The sequence below is a fragment of the Acanthopagrus latus genome, chromosome 10 (genome assembly GCF_904848185.1).
Source record: "Acanthopagrus latus isolate v.2019 chromosome 10, fAcaLat1.1, whole genome shotgun sequence".
Lineage (NCBI taxonomy): Eukaryota > Metazoa > Chordata > Actinopteri > Spariformes > Sparidae > Acanthopagrus > Acanthopagrus latus.
Window position 1 is genome coordinate 5,347,599 of NC_051048.1, and position 12,729 is coordinate 5,360,327.

At 40.8% G+C, this 12,729-nt stretch overlaps 1 protein-coding gene across 9 annotated transcripts in view; it reads right to left on the bottom strand.

The window, feature by feature from the left end:
- The window catches only part of si:ch211-200p22.4 (phosphatidylinositol-binding clathrin assembly protein), an 86,490-nt gene that overhangs the window by 40,123 nt on the left and 33,638 nt on the right, over nucleotides 1-12,729 (bottom strand). For all 9 annotated transcript variants that reach the window (XM_037111367.1, XM_037111365.1, XM_037111368.1 and 6 more), the window contains 4 exons: nucleotides 2,920-2,995; nucleotides 2,500-2,602; nucleotides 1,108-1,201; nucleotides 236-347 (listed from right to left, as the gene is read on the bottom strand). In XM_037111367.1, coding sequence (XP_036967262.1) covers nucleotides 236-347; nucleotides 1,108-1,201; nucleotides 2,500-2,602; nucleotides 2,920-2,995 — 385 coding nt within the window. The remainder of the gene's footprint in view (nucleotides 1-235; nucleotides 348-1,107; nucleotides 1,202-2,499; nucleotides 2,603-2,919; nucleotides 2,996-12,729) is intronic.

A 12,729-nucleotide genomic window follows, 5' to 3' on the forward strand; every position in this document is an offset into this window, starting at 1 on the left:
ATGGAGTGGAGCACTTAGCAGCTACATGACAGCTTGTCAAAACCGTCTCTGCTGCCGTGACAACCAGACTGTGCGCACATATGTTTGTGTGTGTGTTTACATATCTGCCAGACATGAGCGCGTGTGTTCGTGCACGTGAAACAAAATGCAGTTGTACTTACACCTCATTTTTCTACACATGTAGGAGAGGGAGTGTGTGTGTGCCTGTGTGTATGTGTGTATATGTGTGTGTTACCCAGTAGGTTGATGACCCCTTCATTATAAGCAGCAAACAGCCTTATGGAGTCTTTAAAAAGCAGCATGAAGGCTGAGTTGATCACTCCGTTGGTCAGCTCGTTAGGGTTGGCCTGGAGAGACGAGGGGTAGAGCAAGGTAGAGAGAGAGAGAGAGAGAGAGAGAGAGAGAGAGAGAGAGAGAGAGAGAGAGAGAGAGAGAGAGAGGTGAAGGAGACATCTCTCCAAAGAAAACATCTCCTTCAGATATTCAACAGCATCCTTGCTAAAGTGCAGTATTTGGTATGAGGCAAACACATCTCCACACACACGGAGCAACTGTCAATTTAGTTAAGGTGAGAAAAAACATCACACACACACACAGAGACTCACAAGCAGCACACGCTCATGTGCGTATGCATTCCAATGAGAAACTTCAACATCCATTTTTATAGCTCTTTGAAGCTCCCTGGCACAAACCACAATGCGCCCACCAATTTCTGCAAATCCCCACCCTTCTCCCCTCACACACACACACACACAAACATGCACACACACACGCACAGGAAATCTGTTGCCATAATATGCTTCTTCTACTCTATCAATAACAAGAGGCTTCAAACTTTGCTAACCGTTGTATCAATTCACAATTTGATTTGAAAGTGAAACCAACTTTAGCAGCCACGTACAGACGTACATGTTTGCAAAACACACACTTGTACTGCCATCTTACCACTTACTCTAACTTTAACCATCACAACTTTAGGTCTAACCCCAAACCAAACTTGAGCCCATTTTTGATTTTGAGAGGACTGTCCAGAATGTCACTTTGTCGGTCAAGACATGCAGTCCTCATTACGTAGGAAGTACGCGAATACATACACACACACAGTACCTGGAAATCCAGCAGAGCGTCCAGCTGGTTCTGAATGATGGGCAGCGTCTTAATCAGCTTCTCTGTGTTCATGGTACGCATCACACCGTCAATCCTGACAGAACAGGAAACAAACACGCGCATAATTGCAGCGGGCACCTTGTTGAGGAGACATTTTTTATGCAAATGATGATGCAAATGAGGAAAAAACAAAAAAAAGGGAATGAAGAAATGATGGCAAACGATAGGAAATGTGAAAAGAGAAAACTAATGTTTTGCATATAAAAGTTTTCTCAGTAATGCGGCGTCTTAACTTGAGGGGAAAGGCTCCCAACGAATGGTGACAGAAACACATTTTTCAAATACATAATGGGAGTCTGCTCAGCAGGATCAGCATGACAAAGGATTCAGTGTCATCCCACAACAGTTGGACTTTCTGAAATTGAAATGATCTTCCTCAGACAACCTCCAGAAATGATTCACCCACTGTCACTTTCATACAGAAGCCATCAAGAAAGGCTGCATTGTCATTACTTGATGCATTAAAATATTTCTGTTGCTGACATTAAATAATAACTTGATTTAGCTTAGCATAACGACTTGGAAACAGGGGGAACAGCTAGCCTGGGTTTGTCCAAAGTAACTAAATCGGCATGGCAGCTCCTAAGAAGCTCACTTATTATCAAGTTATATCTTATTTGTTTAGTGGTACAGACAGAAAAAATAAAGAAAAAGACTGTTGATTGGTCTGGAGATGTTGTTAGCTGCAGGTGGGATGCACCTTTGTGGGCCAAGGGGGACGGAGTAGGGTGATCAGGAATGAGTTTTCACTTCCTTTTCTGCCACTGAAATATATTTCTTTAAAAAAGAGGGTGACTTCTTTTACTATCAATATCACTCCTTTTCGTTCAGAAGGAAGAAGGCTACTAGCGAAATACCAGTAGCTCCTACTTGCAGGAACCATCACTGTCATCGCTACAAGTGCTGCATTTTGGTGGACAGTTCAGCAGTTTAACATTGAAATATGCTGGAAATGAAGCCACAACAAGAAAAAAAACAAAAAAAACACTGCATGGTTGAGGAGAAAATGAAGAAGAGATGTGCCTTATCCTGAAACAATTATTTGTTTATTGTTCAACACTATAATGGGACCCAATCATAAATCCTTCAACAAGTTCATGGGTTCACTTGTTCCGCCATTAATCATACGCTGGCTCCTCAATTTGGCACTCAGTTGTAAAAACCTCGAGAAACCCTGGTAAACAGTCATCAAAATAAGACATTTTGTCAGATTCTGTCATCTGTTGTTTTCTCACTTTAGTGCCAAAAGCTAAACACCGTCTCCTGGTGTGCGACAAGACGAGTGTGAAATGATGAGTGGGTTTGTCATTCGATGTGTGTGCCTTCTCTTACCCCCTCTTCATCTTGGTGAAATCGACAGCCACCAGTCTGTAGGACATGGCCTTCTCGTTCAGGTAACGGCTGTATCGTCTGATGAAGGTTGACATGTCGTAACCTGGGAGGGCAAACAAGAGGAAGGAAATACACTGAGTGACAAATGAATTCTACCTTTTGTCCAGTAAACTGTCCATTTGTTCATACTGTATACGTGCACTGCATCAGTTCCATTTTAAATCAAGCAATCAACCACGGTAGTACCGATTCTGACTTTTAAATACTCTCCCTTTATTGCGTAAAGCATTCTTGTGCTCCGTGTAATGTCCTTTGAGGTAAAATCCTGCCCACCTGGATCTTTACAAGCAAATTAAAACAGAACTAAAATGCTGTTATTTTCACAAGACTATTGAGAGAATGAGTGTTTGGGAACTTTACCTTGCAGAGCTCCCTTATCCAGGAAGTTGTTCAGGTTAAACAGAGTGTTTCTGGAGGCCAGGTACTGGATGAAACGCTGACATAAGGAAGACAAAAAAAAAAAAACAAGAGTCAATGCTCGGTCAAATCAAAGCTTTAGAGGGGTTGATCCAGAATTAATTACGTAACATACACAAACATATAAGCCCTAAAGCTCAATGTCAGTTTTTAATTTGGTTTTATATGTTCAGTATCAGATTGTCCTGTCAACAAATTTCGCAGAACTCAACAAAATTACTCCAGTGGAGGTTATCAGCATCCAGCAGCAACAAAGAAGATTTTGTATGTAAATGATTACAGCTGTACGGACTGGAAAACCTAATATTGCTCATCCTAACCCTGAAATTAAGGTAAACAAAATTAAGAGTTACCAGCCATGCTAACAGCGCTGTGAGGCTGCAAATATACACAGCGGAGTTAGGAAATAATGCTAACATGCTATAAATGACAGAGCTAACACATTGATGTTTAGTAGGTATGATGTAGACAATCTTAGTTCATCCTTTTAACATGATAATGTTTGATTAATATCAGTACAACTTAGGGTTAATTGGAAAGGATTTAGTTTTGCAAGTTTTTGGTCATAAACCAAGATATTGGACAACCTGATATTTTAACCTGCTGATGACACCAGACAAAAAGTTTAGGGAAACAAATAACTTTGAATACATACTGACTGGGCTACAAATGTCCTTAGGGCTGTCACAAATCATTTACCCATTAGAAATAAATTCACCAATTATTTTCAAGATGAATTGTTTAGTCTATAAAATGTCATAAATGTAATTACCCAGAGCCCAAAGAGATGTCTGCAAATTGTTTTTTTGGACCACCAACAGTACAAGAACCCAAAGATTCTAGATTAACTTTAGAGAAACAGCAAATCCTCACATTTAAGAAGCTGGAACCAGCAAATGTTTGACATTTTTAAATGAAAAATTACCAAATCATTTAAGTGATTACTAGAATTGTTGGTAATTAATCCTCTTTCGATCGACCTATCTTTGCATCGCTAAACTGCAGTCGCAAATTTTACAATGATCCATCCAGTAGCTTTTAAGATATTTCAGATAATGATGTGGGGGGACCCGCTGACAACTCAAATTGCACCTGAAACCTTCAGAAAAACCTCCTCTTATTTTAAAGATCCAGATCTCTGAAAAGATAAATCTGATCGGTTGAAGCACATCCAAACTGACTGATAAATGATGATAGCTTGTGCTCATTAGCCAACAGCTAATAACAAAGAATGACATGATTCATCACTGACATGCAGTTAAGTCTCTATTAAAATGCAGCACACAGCTACAACTCAGACTATTAATCTGTCAAGATGTTTTTACACACTGTGATGACTGGAGAGTAATTCTATGTTCTTTGTCATCTGTTGTCCTTTTTCTGTTTTCTTTTTCTGTCAGAGAGGTCAGACGTCAGCGGCTGAGAAGCATTCAGTTTTTTGCTTAAAGACACCAGCAGGAAGGAGGATTCAACCCTCGTTTGCTGTCTGCAACCCCTGCTGTTTTAGATGGTTTAACCCGAGCCACTCTCTTTACCTCAGGCTGGACCAACCATGTTTAAAAATTAACTTTTCTCCTGCTGTCATTTATTAGGACTCCTTACGAGGCGTTCACACAGAAGCGGCGAGGGAGAACAAATGGCAAGAGGAAGCGGTCAGAAAAAAAAATTAATTAACCTTTGGGAAGAAGCAGAAGATTGGCAGCATAACATAATAAATTATTATGTAATGACCCCTAGGAAATGTTAATGAGATCACATCTGAAGCTAAAACTTAGACTGTGGAAAGTGATGAATCATGTCATCACCGTTATTTACCGACTTTTGACATCTTGGTTTCTCTTTTAGAGGTCCCATATTATGCTCATTTTCAGGTTCATAACTCTAAATTCTTAATATTATTTTGTCTGCACACTGTGTGTAGCTCCTGCCTCTTTAAGATCTCCGTCCTGCAATTCTACCTGGATTGAGTGTTTTGATCCTTTCACGGTATTTTCATAGAACCTATAATAATCAAAAATACTGTCTACAATATGATGACACCTTTAACGTTATTTCCACTGCTGTGTATGACAACAGATAACTTCTCCTCCTCTATTACTTCCCTACTAGTTGGTTGCTGGTTTTGCCAGATCTGATGTCACTAAGTAGGTGCTAGAAACTCTTTACTTCTCATTTTTCCAGGGAAGTTTTGCTCAGCATGCCGGCTCTTTTTCCAACACCAGCTTGCTTCACATTTTCACATCTTCATACTCTCCTGGGACACCTGGGAGTCTCGCAGTGCATCCTCTATCTCACAGTGTTGGCTACTCAGCGGCTCCTATAGCTTGTTTTCTACTTCTTTTGAGAGTGTTCTTGCCTTGATGAGAGAACTTCGATGTTGAGATATTAATGGCGGGCAGATCTTTACTTATTTACTTTCTCTAGGTCAGATTTTTATGGCTGCAGCAGATTCAGAGCATAGTCGAAACTTTGAGAGGACTATGGTCCCTCAGCAGGTGCTGGGAGCCGAGATGGCCAAACAAAATGAATCGGCAGCTTTCATTATGGACTTGCATTGGAAAATAATGAACTTTAGACATGACTTGCAAGTTGTCACTCACCCTAGCCTTATTAAAAAGAGACTAATCTACCAAATAAATGAGTGCACAACCTTCACCCACAAATGTGTGAAAACTCAATAAGCGTTGATGGTCAAAGTAGTGTTTATCCAAAATGTATTATAAAAAAAGAGACAAAATAGTCTTTTTAACCTTTTCATATCACATGCCCACTGACATTGTGCACATATTGAATAAGAAATGCCAGAAGATCAATTTCCTAACAGTTTGATATCAAAATCCAGTTGTTATGTAAACAAAATGTGCTTATATAGGCTTGAACCAACCAATAACATGGACTAAGAAGAAGAGTTCTATTGTGTCAAGAATGTGGATAGAGAAAACATCAACTAAGCTCAACTTGAGAAGCACCTAAAAACAAACCCACACAGGTTTAAGTCAGCAAGTGTTTTCCACACATAGACTCTACTTGGAGGGGGAGCAGAGGTATACAAAGCCATCCGCGATGGATTAGACACATCGATTGTGATGCGACCTCTCCTACTCTTCTAGCAATTCTGAAAAATTACCACAGGTATAAAGCCATTCTGTATGAAACACTGTATAGCGATAACTCACCCTCAAAGGCTAATGCTAGTTACCTAAAGTTAAACTGAAGTGAAACAGTCAGATGTATTGTTTTGTTTAACCTTGCTTAAGCAGTGCTTAATCAAGTGCTTGATATTATTCAAGTGTCTTAATGGCACGTTTCCCTCTGACAGATGGTGTTTGCAAAGTGCGAAGGCAGGTTATGTAACAGGTGAGCTTAAATTGTTAATCAGTTGATGCTACAAGGCTGTTTGCTGACTGGATGTCACTTACTTGAGTGGTGTTTATCTATTAGTTAATCAGATTTTATAGCTGTTTGAGCACTGGCTTAAATCTAAAAGTAGAAAAATCTCCATCTGCTACTGATTATTTCCATACAAACTCCAGATAATACTTTAAGGTCTGGGTCTTTTGTTGGCCTTGAATTCTTCGAGTTAGTGTCAGTAAGTGTAAACAATCCAGCAGAAGATAAGGTTTGGTGCGTTTTTCACTTTCAGAGTATTGTGCTTTACAGTAGTCAGAATTTCTTTTCCTCTCTGAGCTTATCAGTTACTGAACATGATAGAATTGATTTCTAGGAATACTGTTGCCAAGTTAAACCATTGGGGAGACTCCAGACCCGACATTAACTGTGGACTCCAAAAACTTGAGACTTAACCCGGACTCTGTCTCCAAAGACTGAACCTGAACTTGCATGTGGTCCCTCATGAACGTCTTTGCTATCTCGTCTTCCACACATCACTGAGTAACAGAGTGCAGTGGAACAAGTCTTGGCCATCATCCATAGTTTGGGGAGCTCAGGCCTCAGGCTTCCCAAAAGCATCTTAACGTTAAGGCCGTCTCTGTCCAACTGACTTAAAATGATCTGCGATTTGCCAGTTTGCCAATTCCTGACCTGGCAGAGAACCAGCCCTCACTGGCTGGTCGGAGAGCATCTAAGAATGTGTGTGTTTGTGAGCGCAAATATGCTTTCGGGCATGAGTGTTGGATTCAGTTGGGCTGACATGTTTCCAAGGGCTCTGGGACTGTTTAAAAAGGCATAAAGATTTTGTTCTTGTCAATTTTTTGTGTGTTTGCTCATGCTGTGAGGACAAAACTTTGTTCAAGCTGTCACGTGTGGGGATTCAGCTCCCATCTGCAGGCAGAAATGTAGTGCCAAAAAAGGTCAACCATCGATTCTAAGGTTAAGACTGTTATGACCAAGACATTTTGGAGTTAGGGTAGGTTTAGGTAATAAGCATGCCAGAGTCATGGTGAAGATGGGAGTAGGTCTCTGGGGAAGTTAGTGCAAGTGAGCCAGAAACTCTGACAATAATGGAAGCAGAGTAAGCCCAAAACCTAAAGCAACATTATAAGACTGTTCTACTGTTGGATGTCTGTCTCAGCCACTCCATCCCCCATCACTCGTTTCAACACATTACATTGTTATGACGTAATGATTTTGTTTGTAGTTGGTACCTATATCATGTCTGACAAACAGTTACAGACCTGAGATTTTTAGGCAGTTTGTGGCATTCAGACACTGGGGGTGGTGCCAAATCTCACAAAATGCCAATTCCTACAAAACGGTGCTTTGATCGTTTAATCCCTACAAAGCCCAACAAGCTGTATTTTAATAAGTATAGGACTCCTGTCAATAAACTAAACCACAATACTGATGACTAATTTCTTTGTCAATATAATTGTTTTTTAAAGACTAAAAACCTACAAAAATATAAAACAGCAAATTCTCATGAAGAAGCTGAAACCAGCAAATGTGTTTAGTGAAACTAACAGCATCGAGGTTCAGCAAAATCTGCCAGTTAATCTGCAACTGACTCCCAAATAAGTCAGGGTACTGTCTAAAATGTAAATAGAAAAGAGAATCATGTGCAAACAAACTGTGTTTGTCAGAAATGGTTATACAAAGTGTTCCCGAGTCAATGTAGTAATATCCTTTACACAATCAAGTGTTTGGTGAACCTTGACCCATCCTTGTTTGTGAACGACTGAGCCATATAAGGATATCCAATATTGCCAATGAACCTGTTTACCAGGAGTTTCTAGAAAATGAAGCATCTTTCCCAGTCTTTTGTGGTTCCTGTGCCAACTTGTTAGAAATGCGGTGCAGGCATTACATTCTGAATATGCAGATTTTTACCAAAATTCATTGAAGCTGACGAGGTAAAAGATTAAATTTGCTGTTTATGTCAAAAATGATAAGCAGATTATCACATTCTGCTCATGTTTTCCAACATTTTTGGGATCAGGGTTGATTAGAAGATTAGATGAATTGGCATGAAATTTGGTACAGACCTTCATGTCCTCCTCAAGATGAATTGCAGTGACTCAACTCGCACTATAATCACAATTGTAATGCTAACAGGCTAAAAATGATGGTTAACATGGTAAAGATTCTCTCTGCTAAACATCAGCGTGTTGGTACTAACATCTTAAGCATGCTGACGTTAGCATTTAGCTCTAAGCACCTAAATACTGACTACAATTTGCGACAACAATACTGATTATTGACAATTCATCAATTAATCAATTAACTAACTTAAGCTTTTAATTTAAGTGGGGACAATGCCTTCAGAATTTAAAAATGTGTGTTGTTATGAAAGTTAGTAAGAATAAGAGGTTAGATGGGATGCTATTCTGACGCATTCTGACTTCGAGTTCAAGATCAACTGCAAAAAAACTGATCTTAATATTCTGCCTGTGTAACAAATGAACCCAGGATAACAGATTAAGGGGAAAAAAGACGAAGAGATAGCGAGAGAAAGAGCTTCAGGAACTTCATAAGCCATTTCTCTGCCTCTTCTTGTGAGCCGACTCCTCATCAAAAGTCCATCTGACGAGAGCCTGCGTTCCTCCCTCAGCCTCAGATACAAAGGCGGAGGAGGAGAGAACCCACACAAAACGCATGGATATAGTTAAAAAAGAGAAAATCTATAAAGGGGAAGAAGCATGTGGCGCACACAGACAGAGACGGAGACACAGAAACCCGCTGAGTCCTAGATTATTCAGCGAAGACGGCTCTGAGAAAGAAATGCTGTTCTGAGGGGAGATTCGGATTTTGAGCCAACGTGGAAGAATGAAGCCGAGTGAAAAGGAGGAGTGAATGAGAAGATGTACAGTGATAGAGAGGAGTGGGGGGGGAGACGGAGAAGCAGGTCGACTCGGCTTGTCAAATAATTCATGTTAGCATATCGGAGAACAACCTCATGTATTATTGATACATTTAGATCCTGGCTACTCCCTGTCTCTCTCTCAACACTGAAACATAGCTATACATAGAGCTACCAGCATCCAGCTTTCACCCATCTCCTTGGCTTCTGCCTCCACCTCTCTTCCTTCCACGTCTTTCTCTCCAAAGTGCACAAGTTGGTGGTTTCCGTAGTAACCGAACACCACAGCCTCAGCACTGACCTGAAGTGGTTTTCTTTTCTGTCTTTTCTCTCCCTCTCTCGCGCTCTCTCACATTCATGTAGTCAGGTTATGTTGAGGGGAAGCCAAGGCTGGAGCTCTGTGGACTGTTGCAGGATCTTTCCAGCACATCACGGCTGGATGAAGACAGACGTGTGTTGAAAATGACGAAGCAAAACCTGACGGCTGAGTGGTTTACATGCGTTTTCTTTTCAATCACACAGGGAAGATGCACTAACAGAGCCAATTAAATGTGGTCACTCAGTGGATATAATACTGATATATTTGTGTTTAATCACAGCATGAATGGTTAAAGATGCTGCTTGGTTGAATATCTGGTTCAACGCCATTGGTTGCTGATGTTCTTGTACATTGTGATATGATCAACTTAGGCAGTTAAGAGATTCACTATAGCAATAAATATTATATGTTAGAAATATTCTGTTTACTGTTGAGCCCCAGTCTGAATCAGCAGAGAAACCCAATAGGTGAAATCATTAAGTTAAGGAGCGGGTTTGTCCATCAGGATCTTGATCGTTGGGGTAGCATTTTTCTAGAAACTAGAAACTATAGAAATGAGACGTAACATTTGTTTAAAATATGTGGATGATGGTGCAAATTTTTGGTCAGTCTCTCCCCAAAAGGCATTCGTCCGTTATGACCAAAATAGCTGTGTGAAGAACTAAAGCACTTATTGGTAATAAAGTTGACTTTGGGATGGCAACCGACTTGAGCTACGATCCCAAAGTGGCAGAACTTCATCAGCTGGGACGCCCAAAAACTCAGTATTACTTTCTCACCAACAGGAGCTTTAAACACAAGCTTGAGAGACAAGTTAAACCATACTCTCTCTCTCAACTTTCACACCTAGCCAACACTATGAGAAGTGGGCGTACTTGTCTGTTTAAGAACCACAAGTTGTCGGACACAGCCACCCAACTTCTAAATCAATACAGGTCATGAAACCTTCCAATCTTCCAAGAGCTTCAGAGGAGACACACCAAGGCATTCAGGTATTCCACTGAAATTTTTGTTTTTGTCCGAATAAATTCAAAACTTTTTTCCTCTTGTTCTACTTTATGTTTTTTCCACTCAAGGCTGAAATCCAAACTGCTTCCTACACAGGAGTATGTAATCTACTCAGAGAGGCTGAGCTGTACTCACTGACTTCAGATCTTTTTCATCTCCCTTCCTTTGGGGATAAAAAAAAAAAAAAAAAAAATCACAGACCAGCTTGGTTGGTAAACATGAGTGTGCTGCGTGCAGCTTACTGACGTCACGATATCTGGGAAGTTGAAACAGTTACCGCTCGGCCCTCTCTGGACTTGCCAACGTGTAGACAGAGCCAATGAACAACTAAGTCTTCTACAAGCAGAGGAATCATTGATCATGGCTGTGAACATCTGCAGCTACAACAAGATGTTAGGGATTCACTGTCTTGGCTCAGTGACACCTAAAGCAGGGAGGAGAGAGCTCAAAATAACCTTCTGTTTTCTTAAAGTCACAACATCCTAACTGATGTTTATAGGGAATAAAGAAGAGTCAGTCAACTCCAAAGGGAGATACTCAGAGTCCGCATGGGAATTTATTTTTGGCTGCTCTGTGCTCGACTCTGCTTTCTCTCAAACAAACACACGCATGCAGAAAATCGTCAGAAGTGACTGCAAACCGAGTTCCACTGAAAGGTGATGACTCACGTAAGAAGAATGAGTCGTGATCGGTCTGTGTTGAATGAAAGCAGCTCTTATGCAAGCGCAGAGACACACACGAGGAAAAAGACATGTGGATACAGACAAGACCGCTCTCCGCCAGCCTAAATCATGCCTGGGAGTCTCTTCCCCCTTTTTCTTCTTTTTCCTCCTCTTCCTCCTCCTATCCTATGTAGTATTTCTGCCCCTATTACGCAATCAACCTTTTAGCCCCTGAATCCAATCGAAGTGTGAAAAGAAACGGGCGCAAAGACACGCTGGGTGGGTGCTGAGAACGACAGGATTAAAGAAATATGTCTACATTTATACATTTGTGAGTGCATATCCGGCTTTGGCTGTACCTTTTTGTGTGTGTGTGTTTATGTGTGTGTGTGTGTGTGTGTGAGAGAGCCTGTGCCTACAAGGTGACAAGGCTAATAGTGTGTGGGCTCCCCGCTCTCATGGGAGCAGTTGTGTCTTGCTGGTGGATGAGTGTGTCTGTGAGGTCAATGATGCAGCTGAGCAACATGAGTCACTGTTTGAAACACGAACACATGCACGCACAAAAACACACAGTGGGTATTTGTACAGTTTCCTCCCTACAATGCAGAGCCCAGGTAGTGGAGATACTGTTGGGGAGGTGAGCGGCACACCGGTGTCACGGTCATCACCGGGCAGCGTTTACCGCAGCTGCACCGAACAGCAAGAGCAGCCGGAGACCGACAGACTGGGCTGATCACAGTGGACATCGCAAAGGACATGGTGCCCATTCAAACTGCAGAGTAAAAGCTTCAGATATGAGGTCTGAACTCTGGAGTCAAGGCTGTCAATGGCACACAGCATCCTAGAAAATCTACTAAACCTTTATCTACAATACTTGTGGGGTTTTTTTGCTAAATAATTATTTTCCCATGTCTCGATTTAAAAAGATACACACCCTTTACTTATTCTATTATCAAAATATTCACTGTTTTTCTAGAGGGAGGGAACTCCTCCTAAAGCTTGATAAAAAACACCCTACTGTGCAAAAAGTGAAAAATACCCTGATATTCATTTTAGGTAATTTGAGCAAAGTCGTCTTTTCAGCATCTTTGATGAAGCTGAACAGAGAGCCAGAATTAAAGTTTTTATGATGTCATTTTAGACATTGTTTCAACTTCAGTTACAGACAACTGAAGAGCTTCTTGTGGTTCAGAGTTTAAGTTTTTATGACAGTCAAGTTTTACTCTATGCAGCAAAAGCTACAGGTTGGATTCAAACCCCGAGCCCTAACCTCAGTAGCCTGCACGAGGCATGCACTTTACCTGGAGAGCTATTCATCCCCTTTATTAAACAAGTTATTTTCCGAGGTTGGATCCAGGTCTGGTTGCATAAACTCTCATCCAAAAAACAAAAAAACATGTTGTCTTGTTTGTTTTTTGTGAAATCAGTCACAATCTACTTGGGTGGTGCAAAGCCAAAGATGCAAAAAAGTGTTAAGTGGAACTAGTGTTAAGTGGCTAAATCCACAA